At 39.1% G+C, this 23,676-nt stretch overlaps 1 protein-coding gene across 1 annotated transcript in view; it reads right to left on the reverse strand.

Moving 5' to 3' along the window:
* Positions 1-21,573, reverse strand: part of ADGB (androglobin) — a 118,218-nt gene extending 96,645 nt beyond the window's left edge. Inside the window, exons 1-2 of the mRNA XM_037393047.1 lie at positions 21,384-21,573; positions 1,957-2,107 (exon numbers count right to left, since the gene is read on the reverse strand). Of these exons, the coding sequence (XP_037248944.1) occupies positions 1,957-2,107; positions 21,384-21,460 (228 nt within the window). The 5' untranslated portion in view covers positions 21,461-21,573. The remainder of the gene's footprint in view (positions 1-1,956; positions 2,108-21,383) is intronic.
* Positions 21,574-23,676: the final 2,103 nt, after the last annotated feature.

Here is a 23,676-nt window from a genome sequence, read left to right on the forward strand (position 1 = left end):
AAAGAACCTTTTAGGAATACTTATTTTTCCTGAAATCTTAAAGGAAATCTTGTGAGCCTGGACCATACAGAACTGTATTAACAGTGTTTATATTCTACTTTCAGAGACATCCAACCCTCACTATGTAGTGTAACAGTGAAGTTTAGCATTGAAATGCTAGATAAACCAGAAAAAGGAGGCAGGTGAGAATGATGGAACACTACACAAAGAAACACTTAAAAAAAACAAACCTGGGAGATACACTTTTTTTTTTTTAGCTTACAAGTGCAAAAAATACTTTGAAGAAGGATTTTGTAGGTTCAGCTAAAGTTGGCTGACAAAATCAGGTTTAACTGAACTTTAATTTTGGGTGGCTATACGAGACAACTGCCAGGTCTCAGGAGTTCATGCTCTAAGGACAGGAGCCTCAACCATAAGTTATACAGGAAAGACAAGCAAGAAAAAGTCACAAGAGGAAATACACAAGGTCAAATGCCCAATCTCAGCAGCACACTGCGCTGCTCTAAGACAGGCTGTTGTGTAGAGGTGCTTGGTAAAAGAGCTTTACTCCTACAAGGAAAGAGATCACTTCTGATTTATTCCTTTTCCCACACAAGAAAATAGGATTGTATACAAGTTGAGTTCTATGTGTACTCAAACATAATGGATGCCATCACTAATTCTGTTTCTAACTGAAATACCCTATACGGTGTTCACTTCTGGCTAGCTGCTTGGATCAAAGGAGGCTACATTAGAAAATTCTTTAGATCTGTAAATTCATCTGCTGTGACCAACATATTTAACAACTCCTTTAAACATGTTGAAAGAGCAAAGTTTCATATAATCTGTGGCTGAAGAACTGAATAGTCTAGTAAACACCTCAGACTGCCTCAAGCTAAAAAAGAAGAAAGATTTTCAGTTACAAGTATTTTAAAATTTTATGTATTATAATACTGTCTGGCAGACCTAACAGATCAGTGCTAGATAAATGTTTAGAGTACAGCCCAAGGACACCAAATGTGGTAATGGAACAAAAGAAAGACACAAAGGAAAATTATTTACCTGTCAAGTTAATGGCAGCATTCAGTATAGAACCTATACCTTCTCTCAAAAAGAGTACTTTGGCCCCAGAGGAGTACAAGATATTTAAGCTTGCAATAAAAAAAATGTAAAAAATCTACGAACACATATGCTAACATATACTTAGCACACATATACAGAACAAATATATGAACAATGCATAATTTGCACATAAAATAGATGATTAAGCACGGTATTAAATGGATTTTAAATATCACTTGAAAATGCTAAGTTTAAGAAATCTACTATAATCCTGCATAAAACACACACACATTCTGTAATGATAACCAGTTTGGAGGAGCAAAAATTCACATAAGACTCAGAAGTCATCCTGGAGTTGGAAAGACCAAGGAATTTTTCTGCATCTGGTATGTAATTACATTCTGCAAACTAAGGATATCCCATGCCATCAAATCTGTCTTTGCACGCTAGAACTGTAGACAGTGCTTCACATGTCTAGAAACCAAGGTGTGCAAAAGACTTCAGCATCTGTTTTTCCCATAATAAAAGTGGGTGCATTTACCCTTTTGAGTCCACAGGAAGTGCGGTGCCCAGAGAATGGATTGCTCTAACATACCGCAACAGTTCAGCTGTTTCCACATACCCAGTTTTAATTATGTTATGAAACAGATATTGGGGTTGCATTTTTTTTAACCATTAATGTGCACACATTAATGCATACAAATATGTTACCAGTTCATTTAAAAAGCAACAAATAAACAAGGTACAATACTTATAGTTTGTTGTTGTAGTTTAGTAGGGAACTATTTCAGTAAGTTTAAAATATATTTAATGTATTTATCAATAACAAATTATTCTGAAGTTGTGACAAATACTCTATTAAATACAGGTACGAAAAACAAAGTGGAAATAATATATGTGTGTCACACAACTTACTGAAATTGGACTTTTTCCAGTTTTTTCTTTCTCTTTTCCAACCTTTCCAGTATCCCATTTTTCTGCATTGATATCTGCTTCATTCCATTCTGGCCAAATAGGAAATCTCCACTTTTTGTTGGAAGCACCTACATGGGAAGACATAGCTGCCCTGGGAAACAGAGGCATGAATAAAAATGAGTAGTACATTAGGCAAGGGTAGGTAGTAGGAAGATTTTTTTATCTCATAACATATTCCTTTTTTAATGTACTATAATAAAAATTTTAGTGTTAGTAACTACAATAACATTTTGTCACTAAAATAAGCATGCCTATAGAAGTGCTGGATGGTGTTATTAGGTATAAACCAATAAAATATTTAAATGCATTTATATTAGGAGTCCTGCTGAAATAAATGGGACAGCTGAAGAACAAAAGCAGAATCTAAGGACAATTTCCTCCCTCTTCATTTTCCCCTGCTTTAAGCCACATGATTCTCCTTCCTCTCCTGTGCCAGTAACTCACCCATCTGAAGGCTTTCATCTTTTTTTTTTCTCCCCCTCACCCCCCCCCCCCTTCCCTTTTCCCTGACTTATTTTCTTTAGCCAACTAAAAGGAGCTTGCCATGGATAAAAGATATATTTGGGCAAATGACTCCCACTTCTAGGCATCTGTGAGCTGTTAGACCAGCCAGTTCTGTCTCCAGGTAGTTTCATTCTCAGGACCTCTTGTGCTACCAGCACTCTCCCAACCCTCTTGGGATTCACAGCTCTGGTAAGAAGTTGCTGAGGCTGCAGGGATTTTCACAGGACTAAACCACAACATGTTCATAGTTACCAACTATCACTAGAAGTATCTGTGTACATCATTTTCCCAGTGCATAGAAAGGGCTGGAAAACTGAATTAGCTACAATGAGAATACAGCAGCTCCTTCCTCCTTAACTACCAGACGTGGAAGCAGATGAAGTATGTGCAGGTCACATCTTAATGATATTCTCCCAAACCCACTAGCAATAAACTGTAGATGATGTCCACTCAAAAGAACAAAGGGAAGAAGCTGAAGGGACCTGAGAAGCAACATGGCAACAGAAACTGAGCAAAAGGGTTTAAATAAATCTTATTGCCAAGCAAAGACACAGACTTCAACTAGTCCATAAAAAGGCCTAGGGTCAGAATTCCCTCTGATTCACACTCAGCAGTGTCCTACAGCAGAAGAACAGTAGAGACAGACTTTTTTACTACTGCAGCCTTAACAATACACTTACATGTACTTACAAGATACTTCTATTACATTATGTACATCAGCTATAAAAAGCTAAAGATACTGAAATTTTCTCTTTCCTTTCCTTATACAACACCATGGTTTGTTGTGTGGTTTTTTTGTTGGTTTTTTCTTTTTCTTTTTAAATGAGAAATAGCAGGATTATTACAAATATGTCCAGGAGATCAGGAAGATACCAGTATCTTGGGCTATAGCTGGAGACCTATTTTTACAAACTGATGCCAGTACATAATTATTTTAAAAATTAAAGCTTAATTTCTTTAGAAACTGATGTCTTCAGGAGATTTAAAAGGGAAAGCTTCCAGGTTTTTTTTATATTTAAGAACAGGGTTTTTTAACTTCTGGCCATATATTGCATATGATATCATGTTGATATTTATACCAATATATATCAGTGATATCATATAAAGCCATACTCACATTTTAGATACTAGAATTATAGCTTTCTCTTGAGATTTTGGTGACTGCACGGAAAAGAAGTGAGCCCTGATTATGATTTACAGCATCACTCAGATTGCAAAAAGCATTTGACACTTCAGATAAAATGGTCAGTGTCATAATTCACACATGTTCTTTTTCAGTTGCTGTACACAATAACCATTCATTGTTCCTATACAGGTGCAACACTAACTATGACTGCATTCTAAAGACAAACACAGACTACATAAATGAGTAGTCTGGCTAGGGGAAAATGGTGTGTAGCAAGTGACACTTGAAAATACTGCTAAGCCCTGTCTCCCAAAAGGTGGGAGCAGAGGGACAAGTCACTTGGGGGAACAGAGACATTGCTCAAGTGTAGAGCAATGAAATTACACAAGCAAAAGCTCAGCTGGAGTCGAAATAATAAAGGATATTAGGGGCAAGGAAAAAAGGTTCTATAAGTACACTGGCAGGAAAAAGAGAACTAGGTAAGGAAAATGCATGTCTGCTGCTTAACGGGGCAGGGAACCTAGCCACAAAGGACATAGGAAAGGCCAAGGTACTCAATGCCTTTTTGTGTCTTAGAATTTGTTGGCAAATTTGGCTCTCAAGCCTCCCAGTCCATGAGGCTACTAACAAGAGTCTGTGGAAATGAAGCATCGTCTGCACTACAGGAAAGCAGCTAGGAGGCACTTAAGCCAGCTAGACACACACAGCTCCACGAGTCTAGTTGAGATGTGAGCAAAGGTACAGAGGGAGCTGACTGGAGTCACTTCAAGGCTCCTGTCAATCATACTTAAAAGACCATGGCTAATCAGGCAGTTTAAGATGACTGTGAAAAGGCAAACACCACATTCATCTCAAAAAATGGTAAGGAGGATGTGTGGAACTACAGTGTTTGGAGATACTTTAAACTGTAATGGACAAGGACCTAAGCAACCTGATATAAGCTGGCCCTGCTTTGAGCAGAGCGTGGGACTAGATGGTTTCCAGAGGCATCTTTCAAACAACATTGTTCTGTGATTCCGTAACACTTTGTTGTTAACAATAATAAGGACAAAGACTTGGGTAAAAATAAAGATTTCTCACTGTTTAGACAATAAGTATATTCATCCACACTACCAGTAACTCTTGTTGGAAGACAGCTGTGAAAATTCAATACCATCTGTGCCTTCTGCTGTCCAAATAAAAACCACAGCTTCTACCACTCTAGCTGGAAGGAAGATGTATTCTCTGGAGTGGTACTTTGCTTTTCCATCTTTGTCACCTCAGTCATCTGTAAATGGCCTCCAGCCCCTCTCCATTATGTTTGATCTTTCATTAATCATATCATTTTTTTCCCAGCATTTTCTTAAATCAGTGATACTTCATTCTACATTCAATAATACTTAACAAGCAGTAGAAAATCCTAAAGTGTTTATCAGTTTCTTTGAATTACTAGGAATGTCTATATTAGTTCTGGTTATTTCAAAGATTCTACTCTATCTGAATCAACTGCATGCATGAAGAACAAAAACCAGAATGCTAGTTGTACCAACAGCTTCGACAGTTGTGATATTTTGAAAATTTGCCCCTTTCAACATTGATTTAAATACAACTCCTGGTAGCTTCTTACATGTACCTATGAGCAAAAAATGAGCAGTTAAAATTTTTACTTTTTCTACTTTTCTCTTGTTTCAGATGAAATATGAATGATTTATGTAGCAATTTTAAATATTCAAGGACTACGTATAATTTTTTGTATCTTTTTCATCCCTCTAAGTCTGCATTTGCTTTTTAAATATTTATAGAGAAGCATGGAAGTTTCACACAGTAATAACAATAATAATGATGATAATAATAATAATAGTAATAGTAATAAAAATAATTATAAAGATGTTCTGAAGCTGTTCCCAAAGAAAGTTAAATAATAATTGCAATGATTGCTGTAAGATTTCTGACTGCTTTGGGAAAATAACGGAATAAAAAAAGAGGATAAAAACCAATGATGAGATATGGAAAGACTTGCCTAGCTTACTATCACACTACAACAGAAAATAACTTTCCAATATACTTTGACATAATAGAATACCCTCAACACTAACAAGGTGGAAGACATGGAAACAGTATGACTGAAATGTCCAAACTAAGTGAGGGAAGCCCAGTGCTCCTGCTTCTCAAAAAAGATGATTCAATAATATTTTGGAAAAATTCATCAAGAACTGCAATTTAATGGGACTCCAAATATAAATGAATAAGTGAAAAAAGCTGAATATATTAAAATACTATATTTGAATAAGGCTATTAAGAAGTTCCTTTATTAGAGGAATTGAATAATATAATTCATTGAGAATCCTTTGAAACTAACAGTCACAAGGACAATGCAAACCATTACTGGTATTTTATGCTTAAACTGGATGGCTTCATCGTGCAACTGTACTTTGAACACCAACCTACTGGCAGACTTCTTTTTAATCCTGTGCTAAACCCTAAAGGAAAAAAAAGGAAGAATAAATTGCCAAATGAGGGAAACATGAAGTTGGCACTAATTCACCTCTGATTCTCTAAGCAGCTTCTCCAAAAATACTGCTATAATTGATACAGAGCCAACAGGGAAATAGGGAATGGCAGCATAGACAAACACAACAGGAAAAAAAAATTGCAGACAGATTGCACCCTAAGTTTTTCAGAGACTTCAGATTTTATAGGGAGATGGGAAACAGGCCCTCAAGGCACTGAAGTGTGCTTTCTTAAGTTAAACATAGTCTTTTGGTCTGTAGACATAGACACTTTAGTTGCTCATCCACTCTGTAAGCACGATATTGTCAACATGGTCGATGGAGTCTAGGGAGCAAATATTTTCATCCTGAAGCAGTTAAATCTACCAGTAAACTATCTTTGACCATTCCTCACAGAGGGTACCCGGCAAAACTGAAGGAGTTTTCCCAAGAGAATGACTCTGGAGCTTTATGCAGAAATCTGATTGGAGCCTTGACAAGATAAAAGTGCTTCAGCTTTTCCTGTCTTCATGACTGTACTTTGGAAGTTAGGAAAAAAAATCCCCAGGGATTGCACCACATCAACAACTTCTTCAGGGTTTCTGGGTAGTTATTTGCATATGGATATATTCAATCTTTTTTTTATTCTTTTTGTGATCCTTGTTATTCTTTATGACATAGGTTGCAGAGATATTTTTTGCACCTAAATCTTTTTTCTACTTTCATAAGGTTTCATTTGGTTATTTCTAATATACCTATTTACATTTCAAAGTTTAAGATCTACTTTATATTATCATCCTAAGAAATCAAAATAGATGTTTTGATGGACTTGGGATACAGTATTGGGATCTTTGCCTGAGGACTGAGACGCAAAACTGAAAGCTAAGTTTTTATTGATTTAGTGAATTGCTACTCAGCAGCTGAGCTACAGTTCATGTCCATGCATCTGTTCTTAGCTAACTTTAACTAGGGAGTAAAATATGCATTTGCTTAAAGCACATTTTGGAGAATCAAAAGACAGCATTGATATCTGTAACAGAAACTGTTTAAACAAAACAGTCATTTTATTTGCAGTATGATACATTTAAGTGATAGGGTATGATTAGGTATTTCTAGACTAGCTTTTCTGTAGATGCAATGATTGTGAGTTTGGTCTTCATTTGATTCACTCAGTTAAGAATTTGTTTACCTCCACAGCAGGGCATTTGCTGCTAAATAACTGCCAACAGGTCATCACTTCATCCCATCTTAGTGCTCCCTGTACATTGTTTAAATGGTCACAAACATTACCCCTAGTATGTTTTAAAGATGAAAAAATAAATTGTAGGTTTAATCATAACAATACCCCAACAACAGACAAAATCCATTTGATGCTCATCATTTTCACCTTATTGCCAGAAAAGCATTGTCAACCTTTTATTTTTTACCAAATACAACCTATTCGTTCCATGAAATGTCTGCAACCATTACACTGTAAAGCTGATTTTCATCCAAACCCCAGAAATACAGTATTAACATATATCTGATGTCACACTGACTACAGTTCTTGGGACGGCCAATAATTAATGGAAATGATTCAGTAACAGGACATGATATTTAGATAACTAGTATTCACGTCAATGAATGAGGCTCAGAGATGAAACTTTTATCCTTCTTTCCTCCTTTGACTCCTCTGGATGCTCTGAACTCCTCTATACGTACAGAAGCAAAAGCAATGTGAAGGAAGAGATAGGAATCTCACACCTCATATTGCTCAATAGATACCAACGTTGGATCACAGGGAAATGAGAATTTTGGTCTCTTTCCATTTAGCAGAAAGCAGTAAAGAAAAATGTGTCCCTTCCCTTAGATTGTTTGAGCAGTCAGAAGAAAGAACTTCTGGCCCAAGGAAAGGCCTTTTCATATTAGGAAAAAAGAAGGCAGAGAAACAAACAGATGGCTCAACTTCAGTCGTGCCCTGTGGGGAAGCTACTTAATTTTTTCCCTAATCTCTTCAAAACTCAAAGACAAAAGGCGCTTTTAAACACCTTATTTATGGCAGAAAGTTTTTTTAAGCTCTAATCACTGAAACATTTTTTTATAAGTAGCATCTGAGTATCTTAGAAACCCATAACAAAAGCCATAGCAACACTCAAGCTCATAAGAATCTGGAAAGGATATCAGAATGTTTGACCAAGTATCAGTAATTTTGTGGCAAAATTATTTGCTCTTTTTCTTCATACCTAGTGCCACTCTTCAGAAGAGGAATGAACACAATGAGTCATGATCAAATGATCTCATAAGCAGCTATGTCAATACAGTCTTCTCTTATTAGTATAGTCAGCAGCAATTAAAGAATAAAATCTATATATGTATGTGTTGTTTACAGTAATTTACCACTATTCTTACCTTGGACACTGGGGCCAAAACTTAAAGGACTCTGCAAAAGAAAAGTACATTAGTCTAAATGCTCAGAGCTGTCATGCCTGTGGAGAGACTCAAGCCATGGATGCAGTTCAGGTATGATGAGCAGAGCAAATAATTGTAAAGGATCGAAGTTGCAGTGATAGTTGCTTGCAAAGCCTATGACAACAGGTTTTGTCGTCATTTAGCTTTTGTGTACTGGACTAGGATTTCTTCCTCAAAAAACAGAGTGCTTTCCATGTGAAGCAAGATCAAACTATGGAAAACTGAAGTGATGATAGAAAGGATTAATACCAACTGATTATTCTTTATAGGTATCTTCTTTTTGAAGGAGTCTGTAAACTGGATCACTACTTTCAAGTGTAATAGTCTCATTTCTAAACATAGGTGATATCCTTGTAGGTGTCAGGTAAACTACTAATAGACTTCCGTAACTTGCCAAGAATGAGCCTATTTCAAATGCAGAAACATTTGCTAAGGGAGAATGGTCACCTAGACTCACGTTTAGCCTTGCTAGCTAGAAGCCCACATACTTTATTTTTATTTGCCTGTGTATTAATGGGTGGTGAGATGTCCCTTCCTGGTTTGCTTTTCAGGTTATAGAAGGGGGAGAAAAAAGCTACATGCAAAAATCCCTTGCTCAAATTATACACAGTGGTGTTTCCTGGACATTATTTCAAAGAAAAGTTGATGGAAAGTAGTGGCCTAGAAACATTGTGGGTTTCAAATTTATTATTTTTTTGTTGTTGTTCTCTTAATTTTCAGCCTGATTCCATTTGTTTCCTTATAAACAATGTCTGAGTTTTGGTCTTTTATAATTTTAAAATTCCAGCTATATTTGAGTATCTTTTTTTTAAAAGTCTGGGTCAGTTCTCATGAGCATAATTCAGACTTTTGCTACTTTGATCCATTTATACCAGCTATAACTTCTTCCTATATAAAAATCTGAACTGACAAAAAAGTCAGAAATTGAATATAAAAAGCAGAATAGAGTACTAGACTGGTGTCATGTGTTAGAGAAAAAATAGAAGATGCATTCAAAAACTGAATACAAATAGAGTGATAAGGCAATGGAATATTTCATATCGATCACGATAGATTTGTTTTACCTTGTGTGACTAAATCTTAGCAAAGCTAAAACAAGAATACATCTTTTCATGTATTTTTGTAAGAGTTAATGTGAAATCCAACCTTCAAGCTCATAGCAAGCTCATGCACAGTGTTAGAATTTTGGACTCATTTGACCTTCTATTTTTGCATTCTAGGAAAAAGAATAGCTTTTATTGCACAAACTGTCAATAGTAAAGAGCTCAAAGACAGAAGCAACATCAGGTGAAGTTACAGATTTCAGAAATAATATCATAGACACTACTGCTTTCAACAGCAGCACAAGGCTCTGTGGCCCATGAGAGGAATGCCAGGAAGAGCCAGCTATAGCAAAAAATCTCTGCTCCTGATTCTATGGAGCCAAAGGTCTGCTGTCAAAGAGTTTTTAATATGGAATGGAGAAAAAAACCCTAATTTACATATTTGAAAAGTAGTAATAGAAGGTATCAGATGGCCTGGAGGTCATTCAATTGCCAGCCTTCCATGTTCTGCCACACTGGAGGTCATTTAGACTTTCAGAAGGCACCCCTGGGGAAAAAAAATATATTTTTTTTGTTTTAAATTTACATTCCCGAGAGTGGAACACTGAAGGTTAATTCCACAAGATGCCTCCCAAAAACCTTATAATATCAAGCTCTTAAATGAGCACTTTTAATTTATACAAACAAAAACAGTTTACAGAGGAGGGCTTTATATCCAGTTTTACGGGTGGAGATATGACATACCAGTACCTAGCTAGAATCATAGCAAGGGCCTGGAAAGAGAAGTGCCTTTTCTGGTCATTTTCAGGCACCAATCTCAGCTAACAGAAGTGATCTCTGACTGATTCTTTCAAGGCAGTTGACTCTGGGTTGTGCTCCAGGTGGGACTGTTGTCAGCCAGCCCAAACGTTATAGTTACCTGGTTTCAAAAGGTGGAGGAAACAGGCCAAGTGAACAGAGTGCAGACTGCCATAGGCACCAGCAGGTCCCAGCAGCATCTTGCAGTCTTTCAACAAGTCACAGATTTGAGTGCAAGTAACATCTACATCCAATATGCAGACCACATTTCTGTTTGATCAATGCACTGTCCTTCCAACCAGCAGCAAATGACTACGCGTATATAGTTCTCAGTCAATGATAAACTCTTCAAGATCAGGAGCTGTCTGTCATCATGAAAGATAACTAAGATCTCTGTTCAAGTAAGGTCAAGGAAGAAAGTAAAACACCAGGTCACATTAGAAGCAGGATGTCCAATACAAGAAATGAGTACAATGCCATCCAGTATAATCAATTTTAAGTCCTTTGTATCAAATAGTGTGTTTGGTTCAGTTGCCCTAGCAATGTGAAAATAACTGGAAATTCAGTGACAGGCAACAGTTCAGAGCATGGAGGAATAACAAAAGTGTAAATGTACAAACTTCTGAGTAGTATAGGTAAGACTGTATTTACCTGTTCTTACAAAAGAAAAAAAATAATGCATCTAACATTAAATACAGCACATTTAAAATTGATAAAAGGAAACACCTGACTCCTCAGCATATAATTAGCCAGCTGAACTCTTTTACATCATGTGCAACTCAGGTGAGAACAATGATCTATAGCTTCTGGAACAGCCTATTTCAAGCAGCACATACCTCTGTCAAACTCGGGACAAGAAAAAGAAGGAACATGCCGTTTTGGGGATCTTAGTTCTGCTCCTCCGAGCTCTGTGTGAAAAACCATTAACAGTATAGGTTACAGAGCATCCACTTGTTATGGTTGTCCTCCATGGCAGGAAGCTGAGGATCTCTTTCCAAATCCTTCTTTACTGTACCTAATTCAAAGAGGGAGTCTGAAGCCATGTTTCCACATATAATTGTACAGCTCCTTAGAAATTACAGAACTTTTTTGAGCTTATTTCTCCCAATATTGCCTGCTAAAAAGACTGAGTTGGCCTTAGATGTGTGATGGGAAGATTGCAGCACCTCTTTCCACACTAGGGTTTCATCCTCAAGTAACTTTTAAGAACAAAGCTTGTGCTTTGCTCCTTTCTTCAGCATTTCTTCCTTGTTGGCTTCTGTAAAATCCTTTTGTGCCTTCTGTATGGCACCTGGGTAATTAACTAAGAACTAAAAATCTCTGCATGGCAGAGCACATTAGTACTTCTGTGGATTTAGGTCAACCCATTTACAAAACACTTAGCGTGCGTTGATAAGAAAACCAGGAAATCCCATTTCTTCAGCAGTGGTACAGACAGCGCACACAAGAAGCTGAAGACCATTCTGCTTAAGTGAATGAATAATCCATGGAAAACAGAGTCCTTAACATGGTATTTTAAGAATGCTCTCCAGTTTCAATGCACAATTACTATTTTCTTCTTTTGATAGCACTTTTTCTGCTATATAGTTCTGCTGAAAACTGCTTTTCTCTATTACGCTGTTCGTTGTAATAGAAGTTAGACTTGTATTGCACCTTCTCCAGCCAATGGCTCATGGAGAGTGTTTGCCTGCAAGATCCTCTGACACTGATTTGAGTTCCATGGAAACAAAACCTAAAACTAAGACCAATAGAGAGCACAGCATTTAGTGTGATATTGCCACTGGTACATTACTTAATGTTTTCATGCCCATGAGTCCATGAAGTTTGAAATCTACAGATCAGGGTAGGCTGAGCTCTCAGGGGTTCATTGTTTTAATTAGAATTAATTAGGAATACGAACTTCAATACATAATTTCCTAATTAAAATCTAAACTACTTAATAAAAAATTCAACTTACTAGTTGGCTTATATGCTATTTTAATACGTTTATCATATTTACTTTGATAAGAACCCACTGTCTCACCACAAAGCATGAAACTAAACAAAAGTTAAAGGCAGAACAAATGGAAAAATATGAAAGTACTAGCAAATTAACTATGTAGATTAAAGTGGTACTGCGTTTACACACTGAAACCTTTGAATGAATGAAGCTCAGGTGCTGAAAGCAAGATCTTCATCCTCCTGGCCAGAAAATGCTAATACTGAAAATTCTAGGTGTGCTTAACTTTATTTTTGAGACAAACAAAAACACTGGCCTTGGAAATATGTACAAAACAAATGGACAATAAAAGACACTAAATGTAAAGCCTATATTTTATGCTCAGGAAGGACAATGCAAACTCTTCAGTAATGCCTAGTTTTTCTTGAGATTACAACTTAGCTATTAGTCAATAGTACAGTAAAAGAGTTTGCAGATGCACATTGATGCAATAAATAACTTCTGAAGAACCATCACGAACCAAAGAATGTCACCCAAATTGAACCTAAGATCATAACACATTTATCCACGATCATTAGTATGCCTGGGGAAAGCATGCACATGCATAATGGCATCTTTGCTCAGTATTTCAGATGGTTAAATTTTAAGCTACATAGATACTTCTTCCTTCAATTCTGCAGCTGAATGTCCTGGAATCTTGGGGCATTACAGGTTTATGTTGCTTCTGAATTACCTGAGAGAACAGGAAATGCCTTGTCATATTGGTAATGCAAACAGCCAATAAACCCTTCCAAAAGACTTTGGACAGCCATTCATAACAAAAGAATTTTGTTTATCTTTGGAGTGATTGCAATTAACAGCCTGCTAAATAAGACCATGATCTCAAAACGCCTGTTCCTCAGGATTATCAGGACAGTAGCTACAAACTGGAAATGAACAACTGCTGTAACTCCAGCTATAACACAGCTCGCTCCCAGACTCTTGTGGAGCCTTAACTGGCTTTGGTGATGATTTGGTATGATTAGGAAGGATCTGAACTGAGATATCTGAGACATAAGACCCTCCCAAGTTACCCAAAAGTAGCTTTGCAGTACAGATATATAATCTTGTATACATTATCAGTTACAATTGTAAAGAAGGTTATGAATTCAGTGAAGGTTTAAAATTCTTCATATAAATGTTCTTTCCCTTGCAAAGTCCAGTAACTAGCTGTACTGATTTTGGCTACGATTGAGTTAAATTTCTTTACATTAGCTTGTACAAGGCTGGTTTTGATTCAGGATGAAAACAGTGTTGATCACACTGGGATGTTTCAGTTATTGCTGAGCAGTGCCTACACAGAGCCAAGGCCTTTTCTGCTTTTCTCACTGCCTAACCAGTGAGGAGGCTGAGGGTGCACAAGGAAGACAGACGGGACACAGCCAGGACAGCTGACCCCAACTGACCAAAAGGACATTCCTTACCATATGATGTCATGCTCAGCAATAAAAGCTGGGGAAAGAAGGAAGAGGTAGCCATTTGGAGTTACAGCATTTGTCTTCCCATAGAACCATTAGGTATGATGGAGCCCAGCTTTCCCGGTGATGTCTGAACCCCTGCCTGCCGATGGGAAGTGGTGAATGAATTCCTTGTTTTGCTTTGCTTGTGCATGCAGTTTTTGCTTTACCTATTAAGCTGTCTTCATCCCAACCCATGAGATATTTTTTTTTACCTGGATTCCCTCCCCCATCTGCTGGGGAGGGGGAGTAAGTGAGAGCTGTGTGGGGCTGAGCTGCCTACAGGTGTTAAACCATGACATTAGGAGGTTTTCAGCTTGAACATTATGTTTATCATAACCACAACCTCAAAACTAACTGTATTTTTAAAGACAGCCCAGTTTCCAAGAAATGGGGTAGAATAACCGTAAAATGGATATGCCTAAACCAAAAATTGCAAAAATTGGGACTAGTATCCTCAATGTCTTTTGTAGAACATCTTAACTCTGTTTCAAACCTCAGAAGCCACACCACACTCATCTCTGAAGCTCATGCAAGGTCAAAAACATGCATAAGCATCTACATACTAGATGTATGAGATGTATTTACTGGATGATCTTTAAGGTTCCTTCCAAACTAAACCATTCTATGACACAAATCTAAGTAACTTTTAAAATAATAGAGCAACATATTTTGCAAGACAAAGATATACCACTGAGCCACCTTCTTGCACACAACATAAGAACAGGAGTACTGAGTCGGAGCAAGAGTGAACTATAGCCCAACAGCTTGCCTCAAGCAATACTCGCAACTGAAAGCCTATGAAGAGCATAAAGGCATATGTTGTGTATTTCTCTAATATTTTAATAGTCTCCAGTCATTTTTAGAGTAAGCACTTCCTGAGCTAGATGCGGTTGCTATGTATTTATATAATCTTCAAAGGCTTTCTTTTCCATGGACTTGTTCCATGACCCCATGTAAATTTTTAGTGCTCATTAAAACTTCAGACTAACAAACACAACTGCTCCAGTACAACACTAAAAGCAGCTTCAAGTTCAACCACCATGCTGTCATCTACAAGACCTTAGCTCTTGCCTTCCCAAACTTCAGTTAACTTAGCAAGCCCCACCCAAAACATAAAAAAATTAATCTGTTCAGTCTATGTTTTCTAGACCATTGCTATAGCCTAAACCTTAAGAATATTTACATGAGGAACACATGCTGGTGGTGGATAAAACCTCAGTCACAAGCTATGGCTGAATCCTTACATATGAGAATACAAGTATGAGCAAGCAGCGACACCATTTTTTTTTTCCCTGTTCTTACTGTCCCAGCATTTAGTCTTAACAAGAAACGTTACAGAATCCTAGGCTTTGGTGCAGCAACCCACTGTACAACAACAGTGCGTCAACCTGCTACTCATTGCAATCAGTCAGGCATACAACTAACCTTAAATAATTTCTTCCAGCTAGGCCAGGCTTCAGCCTGTGTCTGCAGGTCCTGAAGAATCCATTAGCAGTAAATATTGCTCTTAGCTACTGCTCTCCTTAAAAAGAACTTTAGCACTACTATGATCATGGTGACCTCTGCCTGTGCCACAATTAACCATAAATCATTTGCTTCCCTTGGCACTGACCATTAATTTCTCACCTTTGTATCTAATAACCCAAACCCTAATTCAGATAGATGCTGATGACTCAAGTTTAATTCAAAAGATTGGGCGTGATGGCATAAAGCTTCATCAAATTCACTTAAAAAGCATTTAAATTCATTATCCATTCTTACTAGCCAGAATCTCTCTCAGTGCTGACAAAGACATCAATTCCAATTCACTATAGTCATTGAAACCTGGGAAAGATCAGATTCTCAGTGGCCTCTAATGGTGCAATTAAGAAAAGCTGTAAGGACAGCAGTTCTTTTGAGCTATTCAACCTGTCATCTCTAGCAACTGCCTAGCTCCTGCAGGGAATTGCTACCTAATTAGAAAGCAGTAATGAAGAGAGACCCAACGGAGCATCCTGCGGAGACCCACGCATTATGTCTGACTTAGTGAGTCCAAAGGAATTTTCCTGCCTTCTCCATATGCTTCTGAGGTCCCACTCCAGCATTGCAATATATCCACCAGTAATCCTTGTTGATTTTCCACAGTGCAGATGTACTGTGCTGACTGCTGTAGGAATTTGCAGGGGAAAAAGATGCCTGATCTCACTAGAAATCAAGCAAAGTAATTTTAAGGTGATCAAAATGTATTGCCCAGATGTTTGTACGCATTACTCCCAGAGGGCTTTTGCATTAATGTTGGAATTATAACACTGTAATTCTTCATGGTAAGCACTGCCAGATCTCAGAATTTTTTTTAAATAAATTATTTCTAAAATGTTTAGCCTTCTTCCTTTTCTATACTACTGATATTTCTATTTGGTATTTCAATTATTACAGACATATAAACCAAGTATCATTTACTATCAGAAAGATAATACTAGACAAAAAGACAAAATATTTTTGACATTTTTATCGCTGCAACTGCAAGTTGTATTAAAAAATAAAAGAGAGATACTCAGGGAAAACCTAACTTGCAATTACCACAGAACACTAAACTTACAAGGTAACATTTTCTCAGGCTGCCTGCACACATCCATCCCTCTTTCAGACACAGAAATAGCAACATTATTTAAGTCCTCATTTACACAAAATTTGTACAGTAGAAGTTGTCTCTGTCTCACAAATACACTGAACAAGCTGGGTAACAGAATGAACATGAACAGATGTCAAGGAAATACCTAGTAAGTAATTGTCGTATCTCCAATGAACACAGCTCCAATCTTACAGTGTGTGTATAAGACTTACTTCTAACCACAGCCCACTAAAAGAAGACTTGGTACACTGCCTTTGATAAAATATTTATAATCACTACTAACACTTGCCTACGATTAGGAGAAAATCATTATCTAGGAAACACATCTGTCCAACACAAGGATTACCAACCAAGATGAGGTTTAAGTCATAGGGTCACAGTACGATTGTTTTATCACCATGTTCAGCAGTTTTTCTCAACAATTACAAATACTAAGAGCACCAGTACTAATCATTTTGTCCCAGAGTGGACTCCTGCAGAATCAGCTTGGTACTCTTCTGATTTTTCTTGACTACAGATCTGGCCTTAAATCAGAAAACTGAACATTCTCTGAATGAGAATGGGCTAGAATTGCACTTTCTAGGAAATGAATGACATTCTTTTCTTGGTCTTCTCATGGACCTCCAAACACAGAATGTCTTTACTGTAAAACAGATATTCCTTACTATACAGCATCTTTCCATTTCTAAATAAATAACACATCAATCTGTCTGCTATCAATTGCATTCCCAGCATTCTGACATCACAAATCCTATGACAAAGGGGAAAGCACTCTAGAAGCAATGTTGAAAATTGAAAAATGAGACATAGCCCCCATTCTGCATAAATCACCACTTTGACCATAAGCCTCATCCAAATAAAAAGCTCCCTGTACACTTTAGCAGACTGTAGTTCAAAACTTGAAACTGCCTAGTTGCTTGTTCTCTCCATAGAAATTCTGTGGCTTTTATCAGCGGTCTCCAAAGTGGGATGTGCGCACAAGGAAGATAACATTAGAACTTCAGTACTGCATGCATGTAACTTGTAGATAAACAAACAAACATATATTGGAGGGGTTGCTCAAAATTTTTTTACTGATAGAGCTGCATGATCAAAACAGTTTGGAGACTACTGGCACATAGCATAACTAAAGAAAAGAAATATGTTCAGTCCTTTCAGAGGGACTAAGAATGCTAAAGTATCTTTTTGATACTGGGTTTGGGGTATAAATCCCAATCCATCTGGGAAAAAAGGTCAAGCAAGAAGAAAGGCTATTCAAGGCATCAAAAGTGTTCTCAAGGGTAAACTCTGAGCCTCACTCTGTTCAGTTCCCCACTGTCAACAATTTTCACTGATTTCAGTGAAACCAGATTTTCACCCAGATCTTTGACAAGAGAGTACTAAGATGCATGGGGGTTTTCAGCAGGATGAGATCTTACTAAGACTGAACACTGCAGTAGAATAGAGCCTTTAATCAACCCAGAAAGCACTTAAAACTTAGGGAGCAAAACAACATGATTGAAAGTCGAGCACAGATTTTCAAATATTTTATAGCACCATTCTCTACTGTTTCATGAAAAACTTTTTTCTGTATCATTTCAAAACAAAAAATTATTGATGCAAAAGTTTAGAATAAGCTGTCACTAGCTTTCCTTGATTTAAGATCATTATCTATAGCTCAATGGATGCTGAACTCAAATCTTTCCTGACAGCTTAAACAAGAAGGTTTATCAGGTCAGTTGCTGAACTTGGCAATACATTATCCATCCATTCATCTATCCAAAAGGCCTTACTAATATTTCAGAACTATAAAAAGTCACAAATTTCCTGGTTTCCCCTTTTACATTACCAGTATTTCTGGTAACATATATATTAATATAAATATTGATTGATGCAGAGGTAGTTCTGTATACGAAAAGCTGTTCCATCAAAGATTTTTTTTTTTTTTTTAAAAAAAAGGTCATGTCATCTCTTCATATGCCTGCATATAGTTCAGGACAATAAGATATCACATGGGAATGTATAAAGCACATGCACTGAAACATCTAGATGCTTGCTGCTGAGAGTTACTCCTATTTACGACATGGGTACTCTATCACAACGGCAGAGCAGATAAACCCAAAAGACATGCTACAGTTCAAACAAAAGGTATAGGCTTAGCGAAAACAATTAAAACAAGCTCTATATTCTCTGTTATGAAGGTTCTACATTACTATCAGGTTATTGTAACGGTTTCTTCCATATTCTAGTAACGTAAGACAGTAAACCACCACTAGGACATCTTTGAGCTACTACACTTAATGTAAAATAGCTGCAGTGAAGGGAGTAAAAACCCCTGAACTCTGATTCGTAGCTGTCCTGGTTTTGGCTGGGATAGAGTTAATTTTCTTTTCAGTAGCTGTGTTTTGGATTTAGCATGACAATAATGTTGATAACATACTGATGTTTTTGGTTGTTGCTGGGTGATGTTTATACTAAGTCAAGGGCTTTTCAGTTTCTCAGGCCCTGCCAGTGAGAAGGCTTGGAGGAGCACGGGAAATTGGGAGGGGACACAGCCAAGACAAGTGACCTTAACTAGCCAAAGGGCTATTCCATACCACGGGATGTCATGCTCAGTATATAAACTGGGAAGGGATGCTGAGCAACTGTATTGTGCACCACTTGTTTTCTTTTTTCCTTTTGGATTTTATTCTTCTCTCTTGCCTTCTCATTACAATTGCTATTGTATTTTTATTATTATATTTTATTTCAATTATTAAGTTGTTCTTATCTGAACCTATGAGTTTTATCGTTTTCCGATTCTCCTCCCTATCCTGCTGGGGGGTGGGGTGTGTGTGAGCGAGTGGCTGCGTGGTATTTAGTTGCCAGCTGGGGTTAAACCATGACGGTAGCTTACACTGAATTAACACTGGCATATGCTAGATATTAGTTCCATTGCAATTAGTTTATAATTGCAAAGTGAGAGATAAATCATGTCTCCTGTCCTTTAGGTCCAACATGAGATTTCAAATAAAACACAAGTGTATCTCCTAGATTGCATTTCAGAGGTCTTTCAGTAAACCTTAATACCATTCAAACAGTTTCTAATTAAATATTGTCATCTCAGTTGACACTGGGAAAACAATCTTATAATACACTTTATGCATCGTGGTCTTATTTAATAAAGTCTCAAGTAACAATGTGCTAAAGAGAGGAAGATACTCTTCTAGCTATTCTGATACAAATAACTCCGAAAGAATTATTCCTTTACAAGTTATTACGTATGATACAGGAGAGAATTAACAATTTTACTATAAAAGAAGACTTCAAAAAAAGATGTATCTTAATTTAATGGAACAGCTAAAAAAATTCTCACACTAAGAATGCCTCTTAGGGAACCATATCTGAAATATTAGACAAAATCTTTGGATGACAGCACATTCAGTTTCACATATGCTGGAAAAAAAGAAAGAAAATACTTCTTTTTCTTTAACAGCGCTAAAAAGTAAGCGTCCCTAACAGCTTAGATAGATCCTCAGAAAAATTCTGATAAACAGCCTGAAGCAGTAAATATGAGGGGCTGCACGGCTGTGGTGACAACAAACAAAAGTTGTTCCTAAGCAAAGGGATGCAGTGAGAAGTGAGGAAATCAAGATACTGTCTGCCTGCAACAACTGAAAAGCTACCAAAATAGGAATCAAGGTGTGAAATATGAAACAAGTATGAAAATACGAAATAATAAACTATTTTGTAGCAAAGACTGCGTAACGGAACATGAAATAAGAACAAAGGGCATCTGAAGATTGATTTCAAGAGACAAACAAGTGATACCACTGGAACCTTTATTTACGGCACGACAAAGAAGAAAAGGGCATGAGCATATACATTGGATACCTTTATCATGTGAATCCAGTGCCATGCACTCAGGCTTACACACTTTAGGATAAGAAAGCTGCTCAAAACACAGAACCAGAATTCTCAGGTCAAAATAGCAACAGCAACAGAAAGTCAATATTTCCTATTTATTTTCTTTGCAGGAAGAAATATAGATTTTCATGTAAATATCCAAAATTACACCAGATACCTAGCAAGCAGTGATTTATTTGAAAATATCACAAGAGATGCTATTTACAGAGAGATATTTAAGAAATGAATGGGATTTAAGAAATATTTAAGACATTTTTCATACGTAAAGAAATATTTAAGAAACGAACACTTAATTTCCTCAGATGCATTATAACACAAAGCAAACATTCAAGGCACTGGGAATTGTGTTTCCCTTCTATAAACGCAGCCCATGTGCTCTAAGAGTCATTAACCATTTTGCTCTGGAATCTTCAGCCGGCTCAGCTCCGTGACCGGCTGCAGGCGGGGACCGTGTGCTCCCGCTGCTACTGCCCCTGTTCGCAGCTTTGAGCTTCTTTGAAACCCCACCGACCCCCTCAGCGAACGCGTAACTCCTGCGCGTAAGCCGGGTGCAGCTGCGCCGCCCCGCCGCCCCCCGCACACAGCCAGTGCCACGTCGCGAAGCGTGGCCGCCACCGCCGGGCACCGGGGCTGCGGGGACAGGGGCGGCAGGAGGAGCCCCAGCCCGCTCCGGCGGGACGCTGCCACCGGACGGGCGCACGCACCTGCCCGGCGGGGAGGACGCCTGTGAGCCACCCAACCGCCCCGGCCGCTGAAGCCGCTGTGACGGGCACCCGCGCTCCCTCAGCACCGGCCACTCGCCCTCACGGGGGGAGGCCCGCAGCCCGGGAGGCGGCGGCGGGCTGCCAGCCCCGGGCCCTACCGGCCGCCCGCGCCTGAGGGAGGGGGGCGGCCCCGGGGGAAGCCCCCAGACGGCCGAGCCGCCTGCCCCGGAGCGGCCGCGCACCCCGGTGTGGCTCCCGGGGGGCACCTCGCACCTCGCACCCCGCGGCCGGCCGGGGGCAGCCCCCCTCCCGCGCCTCTCCCCTTCGCCCCGGGGCTCTTACTCTCTGGCGGAGGCGCCCAGCAGCCCGGAGCCGTTGCGGCTGTCGAGCTCCTTCTTCTTGCTCCCCTTGGAGGCCATGGCCGCGGGTCTCGCCGCGTCCACCGCGTTGCCGGGCGACCCGGCCCGCCGGAGGCAGCGGCTCCAGCGCCGCCCCGGGGCCAGCCCACTCCCGGCACCGGGAACGGGCCGGCGGCAGGAGCCACCCGCCGAAGCAGGGGCGGGAGAGGGCGCGCGCGGGCGGGCGGCGGGGGCCGCTGCGGGGTGACGCCCCGTCCCGTCCCGTCCCGTCCCGTCGCCACCCCGGGCGCTGCCGGGCCCCGCGCCGCCGCCTCCGCGGTCAGGGAAGCGAGGGCCGGTATGCAGTGCCCTGCGGGAGGGGCTTGGCTTGGAAAGCGACAGGACATTGCCCTCGGGGCTTACCCTGCGGCTGCCGGGGTCTGTGCGAAGGCAATAATTTGAAAAAAAGTAGACATCTGAAAAATGCATTTTAGTTATAAATGTTCTAATCGCATGACTACGTTGAACAAGTGAAGAACAAGCGTAAAAAGCACCGACTTGAAATGGTCGAATTTCCACCCCCACCCCCACCCCGTTTTTTATACCAGTAGATATCAGCTGCATGAGAAGGAAGCAAAAAGGAATTAATCCTGGAGCCTCGAGAGATTTTAGAGCCGGAACGAGGATGTCTTTATTTTCTTTTTTCATTTCAAAATGATGCAACTAATGAATTTCTGATACAAAGGCTGTGGTTACTGCAGTCAATGGGGTCCCACGCAGGTCAGGCAAAACTAACATTAATCGGCTACTTCTGACACCAGCGGGGAGCTCAAACTTTGCCTAAACGAAACAGACTTTTTCAGGTACATTCCTGAGATCACGTTGTCGCCAACTCCTCCTGTTTCCGACTCTTAACCTATTTGCTATTTCCCAATCGGTAGTGCATGATGAAAAATCCATGATAAAACGGAACATACTTCTTCACTTACTCAAGCTAAGTCTTTTTGAAATATAAAAACCAATGCAAATGTATTTGTCAAATTGCAGAGGGCAGGAGTAGGTCAAAAGATACAAGGAAAAATATGCAGATGTTGCTACATCTAGAGGCTTATTTTAGACAAATGTCAGATCTTGATTTATATCAAGATGACAGAAGGCTAGATATATCTACTTCTAAATTTTAAAGTGGAAAATTCTTCCACTTCTTTGCACTTCCTTCAGCATTATGTCCAACAGCATCCGTTTTCAGTAAGGCGCCTTGGGACACTTCTCACTTGGGAACCCAGTAAACTTTTCAGGTTTATTTATTTCTTTTCAAACTGAGCAGCTGGTCTCTTTTTCAGACAATTAACTATCAAATATTGATCAGGGCATGCAGGTGAATAATAGCAGAGACAGAGGTGAGCTCAAACAGCTGGCTACCACTTCAGTACCAGTGCAGGGCTGTTAACCTCCACACCTGGCTGGGTGCTGACGCAAACTTGCAGACTGAGGCTGGAATTTACAGGACTGAGTTTGTGAACCAGAATACAGATAAAATCACCTCAAATAAGCTGTGATGACTGTCTGGTCCTCCGAGTTCCCTTTCCTTCCTGTACTTACTGGGCAGAGAAACTACTATGGAAAAGTATCTAGGAAACATAGGTGTGAGAGGCACCTGTGAATGTTTTCCTAGTAGGAAAATTTCCTTTCTGATCCCATTGCAGATGACCAGTGAGGTTTACAGCATCCCAGCAAATACAATTCTTGTAATACAATTATGTGAAAGACAACAGAAAAGTAACTGAAACTTGTGTGCATCTGTCTCTCAAAACATTTTTGGGTGGTGAAGGACAGAAGACAGAAATCAGAAGAGAATATGTAAGCTACAGAGCCCTTCATTCTTTGGCTCTGTTAAATGATAGCTGCTAGGTATGAAGTTCAGAATGCACCTTTTACTATAAACTTCTACAATAACTTTTGTTTGCCAGGAGTGATGGCATTACAAGCATGTACCTAGGTGCTCTGTGAAGAAAAAAAAAAGGATCTCAAATTTTGCGTCCATCAAGTTACATCTTTTTATTTATCCAAGAATTTAATTTAGAATTCCATAACCTAACAGGAATGACAAGGGCAGCTTGTTTGGTAAGGGAAGTTAATCTGAATTTTAAAAAAAGCTAGTTTTCTAACTGGCAAAGAATCTGTAAGGTCAAATCAGCTGTTTCACTGGCATAGTGTCTCAAGCCATAAAGTATATCTGACAGACACTCCCTGAAGGGAAAACTTGTTAGGGTAGAGGCAGCCTTACAGTAGGAAAA

The sequence above is a fragment of the Falco rusticolus genome, chromosome 6, assembly GCF_015220075.1.
Source record: "Falco rusticolus isolate bFalRus1 chromosome 6, bFalRus1.pri, whole genome shotgun sequence".
Lineage (NCBI taxonomy): Eukaryota > Metazoa > Chordata > Aves > Falconiformes > Falconidae > Falco > Falco rusticolus.